Below are 19170 nucleotides of genomic sequence, written 5' to 3'. Positions count from 1 at the left end.
CGATCATTATCTGTGAACGCACTCAGAGCTCGAGCTGCATGGTTTTACAGCTTGAATAGAGGTTGAGATATTTCATCATTTTGTGACTTATAGAGTTTGAACGATGGGTATTTCAGCAGCACATAATATACCACTGAGCTTCATTATGGGACTCTGGATATCTCTTGCATTGACTCTAAACCTCATTTTTAATCCATCTTTTGCAGCTCCATCTGTGCAGCACTTAATCGCTGGAGTGTGTGTTCGTATATTAATATATATCACAAAATCATTAATGAGAAACAGAACAGAAAACAGAAATAAATCGTGTTGTAACAAATGTCTTCATATGTGACCAAACAAAACCTTTACGAACTAATTTTCTCAGTTTTCGTTTATTTATTATTAAATTATAATGTAAGAACTGCATTTAAAAAGCAATTAAATTAGAATAAACTGAGACACATTAAATACAGCGCAGTAATGAGAGGCCCCAAAATTCAATGCAGCACAGATGCCCATCAATTATAAACGATATAATAAAATACAATATTGAATAATCTCACAGCCGCACTTCTTATGTCACCTGTCAGAGCCGTGTGATGTGGCGTGTCAGCCGGCAGCGACACGACTCGAGGCTTGAGTGACAGGATCACAGCAGGTCGCTCCAATCACAGCCCGAGTCATCGGGAAGTCTGCGGCACACAACAAGAGCGCGCCTTCATCCTGTGTGATCTCCTTCACCTGTGACGGGACGTTAGCGCTCTCAAATCACAGCCAGCAGTCCCTCCGTAATGACCACAGAAAATCTGAGTGCTCTGTTTAGCTCTGGACAGCTAGTTAGCTCCACAGTAAACCCACCTCACAGTGATTTCAGTCATTTGTGCCGACTCCACGGCGTGAGAGTCCCAGTGAGCTGTCTGCAGGTTGTTAGCTGTGGCTAACCAACAGAGGCGCCGTATAATGATCAGCAAACTGAAATAGATCAGTAGTGGTGAAATCAGCATGAGGCCACTGCTGCTGTGACAAGTGGAGGATCGAGGCGGCTTATTATCTGTGTGTGGGTGTGTGTTTGTGTGTGTGTGTGTGTGTGTGTGTGTGTGTGCGTGTGTGTGTGTGTGTGTGTGTGTGTGTGTCTCCGTCACTGGCTGGCTGGACTGGTTTCACTGCCGAGACTGAACTCTGTTCTCCCCTGGATCATAACAGGTCTCCTCTCCTACAGTCAGGAATAGCATTAGCATTGGATCACAGGTGCTTAATGGCTGCAGTAGCCTTTTAGCTGCAGGGCTACAAGCAGCTCTGTGGCTGAGACAATCAGTCACCATTTGCTTTAAGGACTTCAAGCTGCACCACATCACAGTGAACCCTGTGCACCACCGCTCTGGTGCTGACTCAAATAGCTGGGCCGGGTATCTGTGACAAAGGGGCCGATCAGTTCAAGTCTATGTTCACGTCTGCATGTGTGATTTGCTTTAAACTTTTAAATTTAGTGGGTTTTTTTTACTTGTTTTTACTCATTGTGTGAATTCTGATGTGATTCATCGAGTTTATTTGCACCAGTTTGTTGCTGCATTTGAAAGATATACACTTCAATTCCTGTTAAATTTGTGGCAATTACAGGTGCACAATTATTTATTTTAATGATGAATAACAAATCTACACATTTCTATATAAGTACTTGTTAAATTTGTTTGCCCATTAAAGGATGCTTTAAAGTGCATTCAGGGCATTTTGCTATTAAACGGCGCATAATCTGGTCGCAGTTTGCTGCTTACACAACGTGGGCACTTTGCATGAACATGCACTGGACACCACCATGAGCCTGTGTTGGACCGTCAGTTTTACAATATTAGGAATGATGCTGATGTTCATGGTATGACACACAGCTTATTAATATTATTCAAATCAGATTGCAACTGAAGAAAACGTGAGTCCGTCCATCCCTCCTCTGCCCAGTGCTGCTACAGCCTGCATTATGTCGTCTTCGGCGAGTTGAAGCCAAAAGCTGTTGTGCCGCTTTCATTCTTGAAGGGGGATACAGTCGCATCTGGCAGTAATAAGTATACTTACTACCCAGCGCTCTACACTCACATCACTTGTTATTCTCTTCTTGACAGAGTGTAGTGCAGGTTTTGGAGTGCAGTTCGCCAGATGCAGCTCGGTGACATTCATCCCCAGAGGACACACATATGGACACACAGCTGCGTGGGAGATTTGAGAAATATGTGTGACTGGTGTGGAAGATTTACCTGAGGAGAAGCACTCGTAGAATACACTCTCGCACAGCTGCCAAAGCACGTCTGAGCTGAAAAGTGAGATTTTTTTTTTTTTGACGTTGGAGGGTTAATTTTTGCTGCCTTTGTGCTGCCGTCCTCACCCATGGCTGCCCCACACAGCCACAGTGAGCGTGGCATTTCAGCTGAAAGTGAAGTGGACTCCTGCAGGATCAGTGTTTGTTTATATGTACATGTGTATGTGACCGGTTAGCAAATACTTCCTCAGTGCTTTTATATCTGTGTGTGTGTGTGTGTGTGTGTGTGTGTGTGTGTGTGCAGATGTACTTTAAGCTCCCATTCATCAACGCCGTGGTTGACGTGCCAGGCTATAGCTGTAGATTAATCTGCCTCAGCCCCACTGCTGCTCGCCCACCACTCATTAATCTAATTCCCAGGGACAATGTGTTTGCGTGTATACTCACATCAGTTTCTGTAGAGTGTGTGTACACATGCATGCCCGTATTTGGTTTGTGTGTAAAAATGCGTCCAGTGTAGAATAGCTGGGGATACATTTTTTTACTGTTGTTACAGGATAGCTCTTGTCTAACCAGACAGATTCTTGGTTATGAATCAGGGAGAGATGTGCTACAATCAAGGAAACAGGTGAGAAAGGGGGAGAAATATTCAGAGCTCGGTGAAGCAGGAGCAGCTTCCTCCGAGTTTGGATCCACTAACCCCCTTATAGAAAGAGAAGAAGAAATTATTTACCTCCAGGGGCCCAGAAAGGTACGGTAGCCAAGAAGCTATCTGAATAAGTGAGTGGACAGGAAGCTGGGAAGGCTTGAAAAAGGTTAGTTTTTTGGTATGTGTGGAAAGCATACAGACAGGAAGACACTTGTTTTTATGCACATTTTCAATTTTTATTAAAAAAAAAAAATAAGAGCTGGGATGGAGAAGGTGCCATATTGGGGAAAAACAAGATGGTCTGCGGGCTGATGAGAACTGATACACGTGGACATTGTGGTTCCTGCTTCTCCTCCTGTAGAAAACCCCCAAAAAATAAAGAATAAAAACAGGATCATAATTGAATATTCGCAGTTTGAGACGAGACAGAATCCATATCACCATAGTGCCGATTAAAAACGCCGCAGGGTGCATATTGATCGCAGGCTACGAATTAATTCATTTGAATAACACAAATGTCATTTTAGCAGCAATGAAACACTAATGCATCAAATCGGAGTGCAGATGGCAGTCGATAATAAACACTGAAAAATACAGAAATGGTTAAAAACAACAGCTGCAGGCCGAGCTGATGCAACAAGAGAACCTCATATATGTGTTTGTGGCACATCTGGAAAGCCTCTGCGGCGAGTCCACGCAGATGAGCTGGACTGCAGGCACGAGCTGCCCTTTGGTGATGGGGGGGGCAAGAGGTTGTTGACGAACACGTCTTATTTTACCTAAATTTGAGGCGTTAGCTGAAAGCCTTTCAGTGGAAGCAGTGGGAGAGAGTGGGCGTTTTTGTCATCGAGCTGCTCGATTCTGGCAAAAATCATAATCATGATTAATTTGGCGAGTTGTTGAGATCACAGTTATTAAGAAAATTACTCACTGGCTTTGGACGAATTGTGCATTTCTTGAACTTTTGAATTGAACGTGTCTTTTTAGCAGAGGATTTCCTCGAACTTTGAACATAATCTAACAACAAGACAAAAAAAAAAAAGGAAAATAGATGAAATACTTACAGCGGCGTCATTCAGGGTTTTCTCTGACTCATCCAGTGTTGAACGTGCACACACAGTCATGACTACAGAGCCCATACTTGTGCTGCCAGCTGCCATATGCTTAGGCTGACTTATTCGTACGAGGTTGTTGGACCTCCACAGTGTGTAACGACCGTCCACGCCTGCTAACTTCGCCGTGTGTGAGTGCGTGTGTACGTGCGCTTGCTGTGTGATATCTACCAGCTGAATTGGTTTTACCTTTCTTGTTGACCAAAGGCTCTCTTTCCATCATCTTCGCTAGAGCTGAACTAAACATACCGCAGCTCGGATGGAGAGTTCGGGCTTTTGGGAAGAGACGACAAAGCGCTGCTGTGAAGGAAAGTGGTGCGTCGGATTTATAACCCCAATTCCCCAAAAAGTTGGGACGCTGTGTAAATGGTAAATAAGAAGTGAATGTGGCCATTTGCATTCACTTTTTATTCCACATCGTCCCAAATCGTAATTAAAAATAAAATTGATTTACTTGCACGTCTTTATTTTGTCAGTAGTCAGAGAAGAGAGAGAAATACGAATCCAATCCGTGCTCATAAAAGCAGGAGGAGGTGGACATGGTGCCTTCAAAGACCCTGCGGTGATTATACACATGTTCAGATGCTGCTGCCGTTGAGCGAGCAGTGGACAACACTGTCAGTATGTGACAGTATGTAATGTCTATTTTTTGGGTCAAGAGTCAGTGATTCTCTGCCTCGTCTTCTTTTTGCCGTCGTCTGTTCGTGTTGACCTGCCGAGTGATCTGAGGCGCCGCTCTTTCTCATAACAACACTGCGCTGGTGCCACACGCTGCTCAGGTGTTAGCATTTTTCTCATCACTTCTGTTTTCTATCACTGCCAGAAATTCAACTTTTGATCAAGCATGCCTTCCACTTTTACCTCATTTATTTCCTCTTGACCAATTTCCTCTTCTGTCCTCCTCCTCCTCCTCCTCCTCCTCCTCTCCTCATGGCCATGCTACACTGCTCAGTGTATTAATTGTGGTTTGAAAAATTCCCAGCTGAGGCTCGGCGGGATTGTCAAAGCCAATGGCTCAGAACTGCGGGGCGAGAGAGTGAAAGCTTGGATTCCTTTCAGAAGCTGTTCCGCCCCGCTGATGCTGCCTCGCCGACCGGAAGGAAGCGCCGCGTTGGCGCCCACCGCCGAGGACGGGCAGTTTCTTCGCAGGCACCGGCGAGCTTTGCATATTCCAGGCGTCCGCGGCATCTCACCTGCCTGCATTAATACACTTGTTGTTTTCAGCTGTTAGAGGATGTCAGACTTGATCTATTAAGACATCAACGGGAAATGTTATTTAGTGAAATAAACATTATGCAAAATGCTTTTGATGAGCAAGTCTGGAACTGGAAGGTTTCATTAATCATGATGTTGCGTTTGAGGCCTCTGCATTAGCTCAAAACAAACTTTTTTTTTATCACCTCTCTACCTCATGACCAATTTAATGAAAATTGCTTAGAAATTTGGATTTTAATTTTGGTTCAAAAGTCCTCTGCAGAGAAAGGCAAATTGTTTCTCTTTGTAGTAAAATGTGACAAAAGAAAAAGTTAAAAACACTCATTTCTGTTGCAAGAGTACATTAAGAAGACTGATTTTCGTGCCTGTGGGTTAAAAATGAAGCCGGCTATCTTAGCGTAGCATAAACATTGGAAAGAGGAGGAGACAGCCGGCCTGATCCTGTCCAGCGGTGTCCAAAGCTCGCCAATGAACATGTTATGTCTCATTTGTTTAATCCATACAAAAAATTGACGTTTTATGTGGGATTAAGTAGTAACTTCTCCGCTGGTTGTCCAGCATCTGGTTCTGGTTCATTAGTTAGCTTCTAAGGTCAGAGCCAGGCTACCTGTTTGCCTCTGTTTACAGTCTTTATGCTAAGCTAGCTGGAATTAGCTACATATTTAACCTACAGGTGTGACACTGGTATCAGTCTTCTCACCCTAAATGTCTGATGATTGTATAAAAATGAATTTTAACAAAATCTACTGTATATCTGTGACACACATCACCTCTTTTTGGTCTAACTGACATCAATATGTAGGATAACGTTTTGTACTTTTCTTCTTCTGCCAAACAGGGTTGTTAAGATTTGTGATAATAAGACGCCATCTTAAATAGGGGGTGACTGTAAGTCTGCAAACAATCCCGTTCACTCAGTAAAAAGGCATAAATACCAAACAGCAATTTATGATATTTGAGACTCATATAGTAAATTACTGTTTGATATTAATGTCTTCATACTGCCAAAGCAGCACAAATAAATATCTCTTTACAAGTTAGACAGTTTTTTAGGAGTTTGTCTCCTACTTTTGATGCGCTCCTTCACATTTCCTCATTGGGTCAACTGTCAGCTTCATTTGTTCGTGGGTGATTACTTCCGTACTCTTCCACGTATTTGTTTTTTAAAGGTCAGAAGAATGAAGCGTTATTATTTTTTACACAAACAGCAGTGGGATCTGCGGTTCAGCGTCAGCAAACACAGGAGTTAAACGATCTCTCCGTGTCAACGTGTGGATGCCTCAATAAATAACACAAAGATTAGCGAAGATGCTGTGTGAACCATCTGTTTATCTCCTGGCTGTTATTTAAGATAGACATCACTGAAGCACAGAGAAAGTGAGCCTCTGTTGCCATGCCGATCTATCTTTGGTCATAGGATGAGGTGCCGAGTGATGGTTGGTCAATATTTATAGACTAATAACAGCGTGCTTTATGTGCTCGTCCGGCTTCTTCGGTACGCATCTCTCCGTTCCCTAACTTTCCGCCCTCGCCCCGCCTTTGATTCATTAGTCCGCTCTCTCTTTCCACCTCACTAATCTTTGTCCTTTCCATTTTCCCATTTAATATGCTCCTCTCACGTCTGAGCCTTTATGACTCTACTTAGCTCCCCAGTGTTTATGTAATGGGTCCTTTCAGCGCCATTTTGCGATGAAGCATCTTAACTATGTTTGGCATTTTACCCCCTTCTGGCCACAGCGCCGAGCGAAGAGCTTCTTTTGTTAAGGCAGGAGAAAATTGTCCTAACGCAGTCAATGTTTTACCAACTAACACTTAAGGGTGCTTAGCTTTCCCAACTGCTCCCTTCTGTGCCGTGGTAGCAAAGTGGCATCATGGGGCTCTGCGTGTCCTAACGACGTGCAATAGATCGTCCAAACAAGTCAAGAGACGTGAAAATATCAAGTCTGCCTTTCTCTCTGTTGCTGTTTTCAAAAAGGAGGCTTTGAATGAGAGAGCAGATGTAAAATTCAGTTTCAATCTGAATGAATGAAGCGTCGTGTTTGTTAGCTTTAATGATCTGACATAAAGGGAGGGGACACGGGGAGGTGAAGAAAACCAGGGCGAGGACGGACTAACTTTCAAGAGCCTATCAGGACCGATCTTCCCCCCTGGCTGTCGACCAATCAGAGGCTCTTTCATCCCTGTGCAGTCATCGGGGCAACAAAGCAAACGGAGCTCTCGGGGTCCAACCTAATGCCTAGTAATTACCCTGAATTATCATCCTATCTGCTTACCAGCCCACATGTTACAAAGGCACTCATAACAAGCGTTAATAATTACACCATACTCTGCTCGCGCTTTACCAGCCGCCCAAATCCCCCTCATAGAAACTGATTGGGTGATTAAATTATGGATTTTATACAAGGATTTGCAATTAAAGAGGGAGCTGTGAGGGAGTCTCGCTCTAGGGATGTACAGTCCTGATATTTATGTAAAATGTGCGCCGTGTTTTAGGAGAATATGCTTCATGTTGAGTTGTGCTCGGCTTAATAGCAAATTTCAGACTAATTGACGTTCACATAATAGGCAAAGGCTCTTAAAGCAGTTGGTTTTTATGTCAGAAGCAGCGTTGCGATGTTGAAAAGCTCTCTCTTATCAATATACAATGCACAAATTGTGCGGCTGTAATTTTCTGACCCTGTTTGTGTTTGTTTCCTCGCTCTGTTCCTCCACGGACATAAATGCTTCATGTCTTCCCTCTTAAGAGTGTCTCCAACTGTGCATATTGAATTCCCACTGGCCTCCCACTCCTTCTGGCCCTTAACCTTCGGCCTTGTTTTTTTTGTTTTTCTGTCTGCGCAGGGCGGGCTCTGATGAGACTGACGGACAGAAAGCTGGAAAGAATGGGCATCATGCAGGAAGCCCAGAGGCAGCACATCCTGCAGCAGGTCCTGCAGCTTCGCGTCCGGGAGGAAGTCAGGACCCTTCAGCTCCTCACACAAGGTAGACCTCTGAGCAGCCGTTTTCACCCTGTGAAACTCGACCAACCGTTGAACGTATAAAACACACTGTGCGCATTTCACCATATTTATCTCACTCAGCATATAATTTGCTCGCACAAGCTTGGAAACACAACAGGTTTTTAGAGCATGTGCCGTATCTGTTTCTCTCCTGAGTAAAGATTATTCACAAGCAGAACGACATCTCGCATTCTGTTAAATATTCAAGTCATTTACTGTGCAGCATTTATGTGCACGCCATCTGTAGTCATGGCAATCACGCATGTTTTAAAACTGGCAGGAAGTGATGAATCAAAAATGATTCAACAACAAGAGTCGTGCACGAATTTTCTCCGTTGGTATCTTTTGGTGAAAAGTGATCACAGATGGCTTTAAGGCCTGGACGCACCAGGACCAGATTTCACATTGAAATCAATTCATTCCAGTGGAATCGCTGTGATCAGAGGATCACTTTGAGAATATTAATCTGCGTGAATGGTGTCTGTGGAGTTCAACTTTGTGCCATTAACCAATAACAAGCCATCCTGACAGTGCTGATTTTTGAGAGCAGGATTAGCTTATTAGCAGTGCTGCACCGTCAACTTCTATTTAACCTACGAAATAGTCTGCAAAAGAGCAAAGGTCTGCAGACAATTATGAGAAAGGAGTCGCCGATGCGTGCAAATGCAACTTTTGAATAAGCTTCGTCAAATTATTGTTAGCAGACAAGCTGACAAGTATGCTAATGTTTTATTGAATGAAACAGTGTGCAGTGAAACTAGAGAGAAGCTACAGGAGCTTTTGTGACCACTCAATCAGGCCCGTTAGCGCATTTAGCTCGTCAGCTACAGCGGTTCGCTAATCTGCACTGCATTTAGTCACTATGTCACCGAGCGACTGGCCCCACATGCTTCACTTAAACAAGCAAATGTCACTCCATGGTGTGAACAGTGTGACGCCAGCTTTGTGTATCATGTCGCATGCAGGCAGACGTGTATTTATGTTCGTCCCCGTGCAAAACATTGCGCCGTAGCACTGCTCGTGGTCTTCACATGGCACCTTTAAGATCAACAACTTAACTTACCTGCACAGGGATAACCAAGAATGTGAAGCTGTTTCACTTTTCGGGATAACTGTAGAGTCTATGCAACACACTCATCTCAACAATATGTGTAGGTGCTATTTCACTCCAACACAAGCACGAGGATAATCAGTGCTGGCGTGCTGGCAGAAGAACAAATACCCACACCGTTTTGTCAGCCATGTTTTTAGATTATTAATACTCAAAAAAGGAAACACAGTCAGTTTAATTGTGAGAAGAGATTAGCAGGTTATTGTATCATATTTAGGAGAAAGATCCACTCTGAAGCAGAGTTATTGAGACCGCATCTCTCACACAAACAAAGTGTGTCTAATAACAGAGGAGGTTTCTCAAACAGTCGTAATTCACTCAGGTAAGCTTCCAGATCACAGTGTGACAGTAATCAATGATTATCTTAACAGTCACACTTGAGAAATATCAACAGAGATGGAATTCGATAATGAGGGTTTGTAGCTCGTGGTAGGTCCAGAATAATTTATCAGAAACCCAGGATAACAGAAAAAAGGAAACAAAAATAGAATATTTCTCGAGTGTGAAGAATTTGTCCGATAATTCAAACCCTTCATTAAAGTAATTTGACTATAATTTTGAAATTTGTACTTTCCAAGTTAATCTAACGGTAAATAAATGTGCTCAAGTAGAACACAGTGAGCAGTGGAAAGTATTCACATCATGTACTGACATAAAAGTAACTGTGTAGAAATACAAGTAAAATTCCTGTATCAGAAGTACTCAGTGTTACATGATGTCATTGGATCATGAAGCGGTACTTTAATGTTGTACTTGGTAGGATGGAACTAATTGTAATGCTTCTTAATACTGTTAGGCTTGTTAATCTGTAACGATGCTTCATATTTTAAAACCTGATCATTGTGTTTGTGTTTAAAATCTTAATTTAGTAACTAGTAAACATACCTATGAAATAAATGCAGTAAAGTAACAGTATTTCCTACTTAAATGTGTGTAGTATGAGTATAACATAGCGTAAAATGGAAATACTCAAGTACTTCAAAACCATATTTAAGTGTGGTACTTGAGTATTACTTTCCACTTTCCACTTCCCGCTGATTTACCTCTATTGAATTTGACCTTTCACCAAAGACACATGAAATACAGCATCACCTTTCCACTATCGGCTGTTTTCCGTAGCAAAAGAGACGACCATCATCCTTCCTTTACCATATTTTCCTGCATGCACGCTGTGGCGCCCTGCAGTCTCTCGCTTTAACCTCATTTCTTTGCTTTCTACACAATTCACTCCTCACTCAGCGCTGTGCATCCTCTGTAGCATGTTTCATAACAGCAGCAACAGGGCGCTGTTGTTTTCCATCCTCTCCTCGCTCTGTCCTTCTCACCCCGTGATTCTCAGCTTCCCTCGTCTCTTCCTCAGCGATTCTAGCAGCTGCCCTCCTCCATCACCGCTACCGGCGGCGCTTCGCCTCACCACCGCCGCTTCTTCCATCAGCGCCCGTCTGCCCACAGACTCTCAAACAGGGCTTTGCCGCAGGGGCTGAGAAACAAATTCTAGGGATCTTTGTCACTCTGCGAAACTCCTGGAAAACATTTGGAGGGTAATAAAGCAGCTTCTCTCCCCGACCGCTGTTTTGGTCTCCTTGCAAGTGGAAAGCAGAAAGAGAAAGAGAGAGTGCAAAGCAGAGAGTTTAGCTGAGTGATGACTCTTTGCTAAGGGCGACTCTCAGCCTCCCGTCCCTTTCCCTCCTCGTGCTTTCTGTCTCATCTCCGCCACTCTTCCTCTCCTCTCATCTCCTATCTCCTCTCCTCCGCTATCCTCTCCTCTCCTCTCCTCTCCTCTGTATTGATGATATGAAAAGCGACAGCCCACCATCCTCAGCAGCGACTGGCCGCTGGCCTCAGCAGGAAGCAGCTTGTTAGTCGAGCCTATCTGGGCCTCGGGGAGAAAGGACAGTGGGACAGAAAAGACTGAAATTTGGTGGATGCTGGGAATGTGGAAATGTAAGAGAGAAGGTTTTTATTTGAGAAAACTGGCTTTACATCACATGAATTATGCCCAATCATCACTCGAAGCAACAAATAGGTATAAGTGAGAAAAAGGTCTTGTAAGGAATAATAAGCATGAACTGACTGTCTTTTTCCCTTTATTATATCCGTTGTTGGACATTTCCTGTATTTAGCATCTGTGTCACTGAAAGTACTGCGAGTGATGGAATGGCGAGAAAGTTAGTGAGAAAAGGAGAAGCAGGAAAACAGAAGTATTTTAAGTCTCCTAAGCTGTCGCTTCTGGAGATGCTTTTGGCAGGGAGGCAGGAATTGGAAGGAGAAGAGGTGGTGGAGTATTTCTAGGCCCAAGGCGCTCTTCCTCGAGCTGCTGCTGGAGGGATATGCAACTGTAACCAGCGAGGAGCCGAGCCAGGGGGAGAGAAATGAAGTGAGAGTGTGGCGGGGAGTGGCGATGAGATGATGAAGAGAAAGAAAGAAGGAAGGGAAGAAGGGGGGAGAATGGTGAGAAGGGTGGGGGGAGAGAGGGAGACAGTAGGTGACAAGAAGGTAGGATGAGGAAGAAAAGCCGAAAGAGAGGCGGTGAGAAGATGGAGAAAAGGGAGAGCGAGGAGTGTGAGAAATAGAGGAGGTGAGAAAAGGAAACCCTCCTCCCTCTGAGATCAGATGGAAGGCAAACACATCGCTATGAAATATCTATATATATCATCTATATATGTACATTTTTATGTATTCTGTAAATCCAGGATTCAAACAATGGCTGAACTAATAAAAGCCAAATGAAGGGGGGGGGGCATTTATTCCATCAGCGTAACACATCGCCAAACTCAACAATATGCTGCTCTTAGTTTCCTTTTTTAACAAAAATACTGTTTTATTCCTTTTTTTTTTTTTTTTATAAATCAGCTGAACTCAACGCTTCCTGCAGATGTTTCACATTAAAAGGCTACCAGGCTTCTATGCCATCTGAGCCACTGGAAAGCTTTAAATGTGAAACATCTGGGCAGGAAGTGCTCCGTTTTATTGACAGTGGCTCAGCGTAAGTGGAATTAACTGGCGAGTTGTTTCTTTAAAAGGAGAAACTCGGACACGGCCGTAGATTAAATGTAGATTATGCTATTTTTGTCAAGACAGCAGGTAAAAATTAACTTCCAGACCTTTGAATTGCCCCTCACATGTCTGCTCTGTGAGGAATAATGTTGAGCTCATTAACAGCTTTTTCCACTTGTTGAAGAAACCATTAATCAGAGCCTTGATGATTAAGGATGATGATGTTGTCAAAAAAGGAAACGAGTAGATGAAGCTGGCGTCGCTGTACAGGTTGTTGGAAGTTGACTTCCTGTTGACTGCTGTCATGCCTTAAAATAGCTTAGATCTAACTCTATGCCTTCATGTGTGCATGGATGGAAATAATCAGTTGACACTGGGGGGGATGAAAAAGTCACTCACCACTGATTGGTTGGCGCAGAACAGAACAAACGGCCCCACCCTTTTTAATAAGACATGAGCTAACATGATCACAATTTCAGGCTGAATGAACGAAGTGAAAAGAAGCGGCAGTTCGGTCTGATTATCAGGTTTGGTAAACATGGAGGAAGTGTGGGGCGATAAGCATCAGCAGCAAATTAAAGCGGCAGGAGAGTGGAAAGCAGGAAATGATAAAAGATATAAATGTACATTGACGGTGTATAGGGACAGAAGATGAGAAGAGAGAGTGCAGCATCTGTATATAAAGGCAAACATGGGAGAGCATGAGAGCGAGAGACATCCAGTATCTATAAAGAGAGAGGGTGCAGCAGAGCGCTGGAGTGAGCAAAGGTACACAATAGAGAAAAAGGCGAGAGAGCAGGCGAGAGAGAGCGAGGTGTTGTAATTACTGCAGTGTACCCAGACAGAATTAGCTAGACGGACAGTGATTAACCTTTAAGGCTTGCTGGGCCATGGGAGGGGAATAATTAGATTTCCCCTCTCTCTCTCTCTCTTTGCCACGGGGACGGCAGAGAGTGCAGGCTCGTCGCTTATTGCTTACAGTCAACAGAGACGGGCCGAGGCACTCCAAACAGAGAGCGATACCCAAACAACGACGGCGTCGGACTGTGGAGCGGACGGCCTGATAGTGGCACTCTGAGTCAGTGCAGGGAGCTGAGCAGAGGGCGCGTCGCTCCGCCATCCCCCTCACCGCTGCGCCGCTCTGTGTGAAGAATGAAAAAGTTACTAAAATATTTCGTGCAGCCCTCCAAATCTGACATTGTATAGGGGGGTGTGTGTGTGTGTGTGTGTGTGTGTGTGTGTTTGTTGTGAGCATTAATTGCACACAGCATCACAGCGTAGCACATAGCATAGCGAATTAGCTTCAATATGCTACAAACTTAATTTTGTAAGTTCGCGGGCTTCATAGTTCTATACGAAAAAATACGACGGAGCCAAAGTTGCTCGCTCGCGCCTCAAAAGTTTAGCAACGTTTAGCTTTCTTTTCCATTTGCACAACAGCAGCTGTGATAGCAGTGAAAGGACACATGCTGCACATGTTCTCTATGAGTTTGATGTTATAAAATAGCATCCAATCTTAGATATACATAACGGCTTATTGAAATTAAGTAGGTTAAAAGTCGTGTAGTTGATGTAATGAATAAACATTTGAGAAGCCATGACAATAAATTTCCCACATGCACTCCAACCCTGAACCTATGTGGACATTACCCGCAGGAGCTGCATGCAAGAATGTCCAATAGATCGCATAGAGCAGATAACTCAGAGGCTGACCATCCTGCAGGGTCGACCCAGGCGCCACCCCTCGTCCAGAACCAAACCAGTGTTTCCAGTCAGGTGGTTCGCTCCTGACACAGACAACCTCCTGTTCTGTGCTGCATTCGGCTCCGTGCACAGGTTTAAACCAGGTGACAATGTAGATCTGTTCTCTATAATAATGGTGAAATGCGTCTCTCCATCCAGAACTTTCTGATTTGTGAGTAAACGCAAACAATTATCCTCATATTCTTGGTTGATTACCATCAAACTGACATCGTAAAAGTTGTCCTCAACTCCAGGAAGTATCATGAAATACCTCCGCTGTGAGAATCAGCGGAATTGAATTTACACAGTTTTCTTTCTCTAACTAAGTATAGAAAATCTTAACGCGTCATCCGATGCAAAACAAAACCTTGTTTTTGACAGTTAAGGGTAAGTCGCTTTTATTGGAGAGCTTTTTGAGTGCAGCTGTGCTTTGAAAGGGCGGAAATGAAAAGAAAAGATAAAATCAACAGGAAACGCTTTTATAAAATGTCAACACATATTAGAAAACAACTAAAACATGGAAAAGGAGGGACATTTAATAAAAGATCAATACACAGAAGAAAACTAATAAAAGTGAGGTTTTATGAGGTGATTTAAAAGAAGATGGAGTTGGCCCAGCAGCTCCTTTCTGTGCTTCTGCCGGTGAACGTCTGAGGTACTCGTTGTACAGATTATATTTAGCTTTAATGTGTGTATCCATAGAAACAAACAAAGGTCTGTCTGCACCTGAGACAAAGTGTTGAGGACAGGGTGCTAAACCCGAGCGCCCGTCGCTCCTCTGCTGGAGTACAGTGAGTTATGGCTTCATGTTAACCCCCCTGACAGCTTAAAAAGTCACACTCTGGGACAATGGAGAGGCGGGAATGAGCCTGTTGTGATTAATTAGGTTGTTTTCTTGATAATGGCATTTAACCATTCAAATAGCCGTGTGTAAAAGCCTGTAGTGACTGCACTGAATCTCTCTGAATTAACTCTAATACAAAGATTGGAAGCCGTTAAGCCGCCGCGTTTCTCCCCCTCCTCAAAAAAAAATCTCATTTTGCTCGTCTTCTGTATTCAATTTCATGCTTATAACCGTTTCGGAGTTTTCAATAACAGCCCTATGCCAGTAAATATGCTATTACTGGCTTGTGAAATCATCACTCTTAAAAGAAACTTGAATTACACAGCTGACAGAGCTGTATGAGAGTGGTTTTCTGAGTACATAGTGCTAATCTGTGAATGTAGACACCCGCGCGCTGTTTATGCTTCATTTACTGTAACAGAGTCTCATTTAAAAGAGAAGACGAAGACAACTTTGAAAAAAAATGAGACGCAGACAGTTTCACTTTGCTTCACTTTGTGCCTGTTATTGTCCACCACAATCGTAACATTTGTTTAAAGTTGCCGAGAAGTGTGTTTGCTGACATTTTCTGCTGCCTCCGGAGTGTTACGGAGGTGATTTTCCTGTAAATTTGCAGCGCAGTCGCCCGTCAGTCCCAGAAAATATGAAGGCAGTCATTCAAATTTAAGAAAATACTTAAAAATTCCCTCTTAGGCTTCTTTGGGCAGGTGTTGTTCGTGGTTAAAATATAATAACAAGAGCTTTAGTCGCTTCTCTGTGCCTGAACCTCAGACACAATAGTCTAAATTTCTGATTCAGGTCCCAAGGTGAAAAAGTTCAGAGCAGCTTTTGTGGCCCCGGGGCAGTAAATGAAGGAAGCTTTCCTGTTGTGCTTTAGCAGACCTCGGTTCCTTTGCTGCAGGCACCTTAATGAATTATCTCTCTCCGCTTCATGGCTTCATAAAGGAAATCTCTTCAGTCAGAGAGCTTCGCCGAGCAGGATGTCCTCCTCTGTCTCTTCTCCACGGCTTTTAACGAGTTCAACATGTAAACTTTGCTGACGTGAAGATCTGGAGTGACTCGAGAAACTTTACTTTTGAAGAATTGCACACTGGTGGGTTCCACGTTTCCCCCAGCTTGTAGATTAACACTTCATTTTACAGTCTGGTGATTGTGGGATAACAAGCGGCCCGATCAATAACTTTTAACAGGCCTGGAGAAAGAACATTGTTAGCTTGCCTCAGAAGTGTCGAGGCGCCCTGTGAGCATGAGCAGGATTTGTTGATCTCACCACGTCTGCTAAAGGATCCTTTAGATCTGCTTTTTTCCTCTCAAACTGTATTTCAATCACAGGGGAGAAGAGAACGAAGTAAAGATAATTGCTTATTATGACAGATTGTATGTGACGATTAAGTCTTGTCAGAAAGTCTTTGGCGCGTAGACTCTACGGGGAGATTTTGTAATTGAGGGGCGTCTGTCCTCGGCAGCAGCCAGATAAATCCCCCCATGGAGTCCAGACACTGGTGGTGTCAGCTGATGAGTCTGCAAAGACTCGTCGGTGATGGGGAGGTAACATAACAGCAGCATGAATGTACTAAGGCAGTGAGAGGCCATATTTTCAAAGGCAGCAGCCAGACGATAGGCTAACACTGAAGGTGTGTCGCTGTGCTACTGGATGCATTTGACCAGCTGATATCTCAATTGACCAGACAATGAAAGTGAGCATGTGTGAGGGGAGTGAAAGCACAATGGAACGAGAGTCTGTTTTTGGCAGACGATGCTTCATTAGATCGATCATTAGAGTAGATCGATCCAGACAGGAAGTCAGACTCAGGAACGATGAGGAGAATCCAGCAAATTTTCAAAATAAAACTCCCTGTGCAGACGCCCGATGGTACATAAACACAATTAAAACAGACAGAAATAATGGTAGAAGCACAAAAATCAAGGAAAAATGACCAAAGCAGCAACAGATTGGCTAGTTACATGTTAGCTTACCTTGATTTAAAACTGAAGGCGGCGCTCACAGGTGCATGTTTTTTTAAAGGAAGCCTTAAATTACGACATAAACACTAAATAACATACATATTGTAAAGCCCAACGACAAGTCTGAGTAACTTTTGCTATAGTGTCTGACGTCATAAAGGCCAAAACCTAGAATGTGATTACTTCAATGTAATTACTTAAGAAAAATAAACAGACAATCATGCAGTCAGTGAACTCCTCACAGCCTTTATCCACATTAAGAGCAATGAAGCCGTACTCTGATACACACTCATTGTTTGGACCACCAAGGCGACTCATGAGGAGGTGTTACAGCGACGGCTCATTTTTACTGGCGAGGAGCAGATCCATTGATACGCTGACCAATCAGTGCAAGCCTCAGATAAACAGCCGGTCTGACAGGCTGAAGCTGTTTTTATGATACACACCACATCTGATCTGTTGCTCCATGAAACAGCAGACCTGAATACAGCCACGTATTCGACAGAGCCGGGCTCTTTAGTGAAGGAAAGCCCACATTTTCTGAGCAAACTAGCACCAATGTTTCCTGTCCTGGCCATCGTGAGCGAATAGAGAGTCTTTCCTCTGAAGTCTTTATTGAAGCCATTCACTCTGAAGACTTCGGGAGCTCAGGGTGACTACTGTCCTTCCTTTGGGCTTTCCAGTGAATCAGATGTCTTGCTCCATGTGGGAAGCTGAGAGCTCTCATTATCCGAGTTCTCTCCTCAGGATCCTGCCCTCTGCGGAGGCACTTCCTCCTTAAACCTCCCTTGACTCCATCCTTCCACCCTCCCCTCTATCTCCTCTCCTCACTCCCCCTCTTTCTCTGTCTTCTTTGCTCCAAGCAAAGGTCAAATTAATTCTTTTTCATAATTTCCTGTCAGCGAGATTCCTCCCTGGGAGGCTCCATCTATGGCTCGGTGCCTGTAAGATGTGATTAAGGTGAAGACAAAGTGAATACCTGTGTCTGACAAAGTGAATAATGTTTTTTTTTTTTTCCCCTTATCCATATAGATATATAAGGTGTACAGTCATCCCACTTTCAATAAAGTCTCCCACAGTTTCATTTTTACCCTTCTTTGAATCCAGTTTGAATACGATGCAGATGCCTTGGGTGGCTCTCCACATTAAGGGCTAATATGGGCTCATTCTAACAAAGGAAATGTCATTTAGGAGCAAATGGCTTCTCTGCTCAGACGACACAGTGTGCCCTAACCTTGCTCATTAACGCCGTGGGTCTCTGAGGGTCTCAAAGCCTAAATGCAGACTTCCACAATAAAGCTACACACCTCTGATGGTAATAATGTTATGAAATACAGAGAGTAATTGCATCCCCTGTTGTGAAAGCAAAGACTCCTTTCATTAAGGCATGAATTGAAACTGGCCTTGGTAATGAAGGCAGAGCAGACGCCCCATAGCTGGTACGGCATTCATTCAATCAGTAAATGGAGTCCGGTTATATTTTTAAATACTGAGAAAGGAAGGAGGAAGAAAGGAAGGGAGAAGAAAATGAGCATAACTAATGCGGCATATTGAAAAGAATCCCTCCTCCCCAAAAAATACTTTTTTATAACCTCAAGCTATAATTCTCCTTGACATGCAGCGGAGACTCCCCTGCTCAGGGCCCCCAATTACAGACTTTCGCCTCACTCCAAAGGCTTTCACACTGGACTGCCAGTCGGCCATTTTCTTTTTTCTGCGGGAAAAACCGCAGAGAGGGAGTTGAGCGGCGTCAAGGTTAGGCGAAGCACATTTCATCTAGTTTTACCCTGGGAGAAGCAGGGGTTGCACGAATACAACAAGCCCGCTCTTACCTCCGACTCTGGCTCTCAAGGACACCAGAGCAGGATGCAGCCGAGTATGAACAACATGTGCAGATCTCTTAATGAAGCCGAGGGAAAGGGGGCGCCACCAGAATTCAGAACAATGCAAGGGAACGGAAGAAGGAGAGAAAATGGAAAGGAATAAAGAGAGCTAATCAAGAAAGATAAACAGGAGAGGCAGAGGATGGAGAAGGTGCACAGGTGGAATAGCTCGAGGCGAAGCACCGGCGCTCTAGTCATATGTGATGTGCTGTGTGTGTGTGTGTGTGTGTGTGTGTGTGTGTGTGTGTGTGTGTGTGTGTGTGTGTGTGTGCTCTCAGTGTTCTGGCCTCTGACCCACGGCAGAGAAAAACAGATTGCTTTGACAGGTCCACTGACATTGCATGAGATGTTCTGCTCTTTTGCCAGAGTCTCCGGAGAGTCCTTGGCCGCCAGATGTCCGGTAGGGTTTGAGGCATTGACTG

General features: G+C 43.9%; 1 protein-coding gene across 2 annotated transcripts in view; it reads left to right on the top strand.

The window, feature by feature from the left end:
* Window positions 1-19170, top strand: part of samd12 (sterile alpha motif domain containing 12) — a 102788-nt gene that overhangs the window by 34835 nt on the left and 48783 nt on the right. For both annotated transcript variants that reach the window (XM_076754951.1, XM_076754950.1), the window contains exon 4: window positions 8048-8188. In XM_076754951.1, the coding sequence (XP_076611066.1) occupies window positions 8048-8188 (141 nt within the window). The remainder of the gene's footprint in view (window positions 1-8047; window positions 8189-19170) is intronic.

The sequence above is a fragment of the Chaetodon auriga genome, chromosome 17, assembly GCF_051107435.1.
Source record: "Chaetodon auriga isolate fChaAug3 chromosome 17, fChaAug3.hap1, whole genome shotgun sequence".
Taxonomy (NCBI): Eukaryota; Metazoa; Chordata; class Actinopteri; order Chaetodontiformes; family Chaetodontidae; genus Chaetodon; species Chaetodon auriga.
Note: the sequence above shows the minus strand (reverse complement) of the source record. Positions and strands in the feature narration are given on the sequence as shown.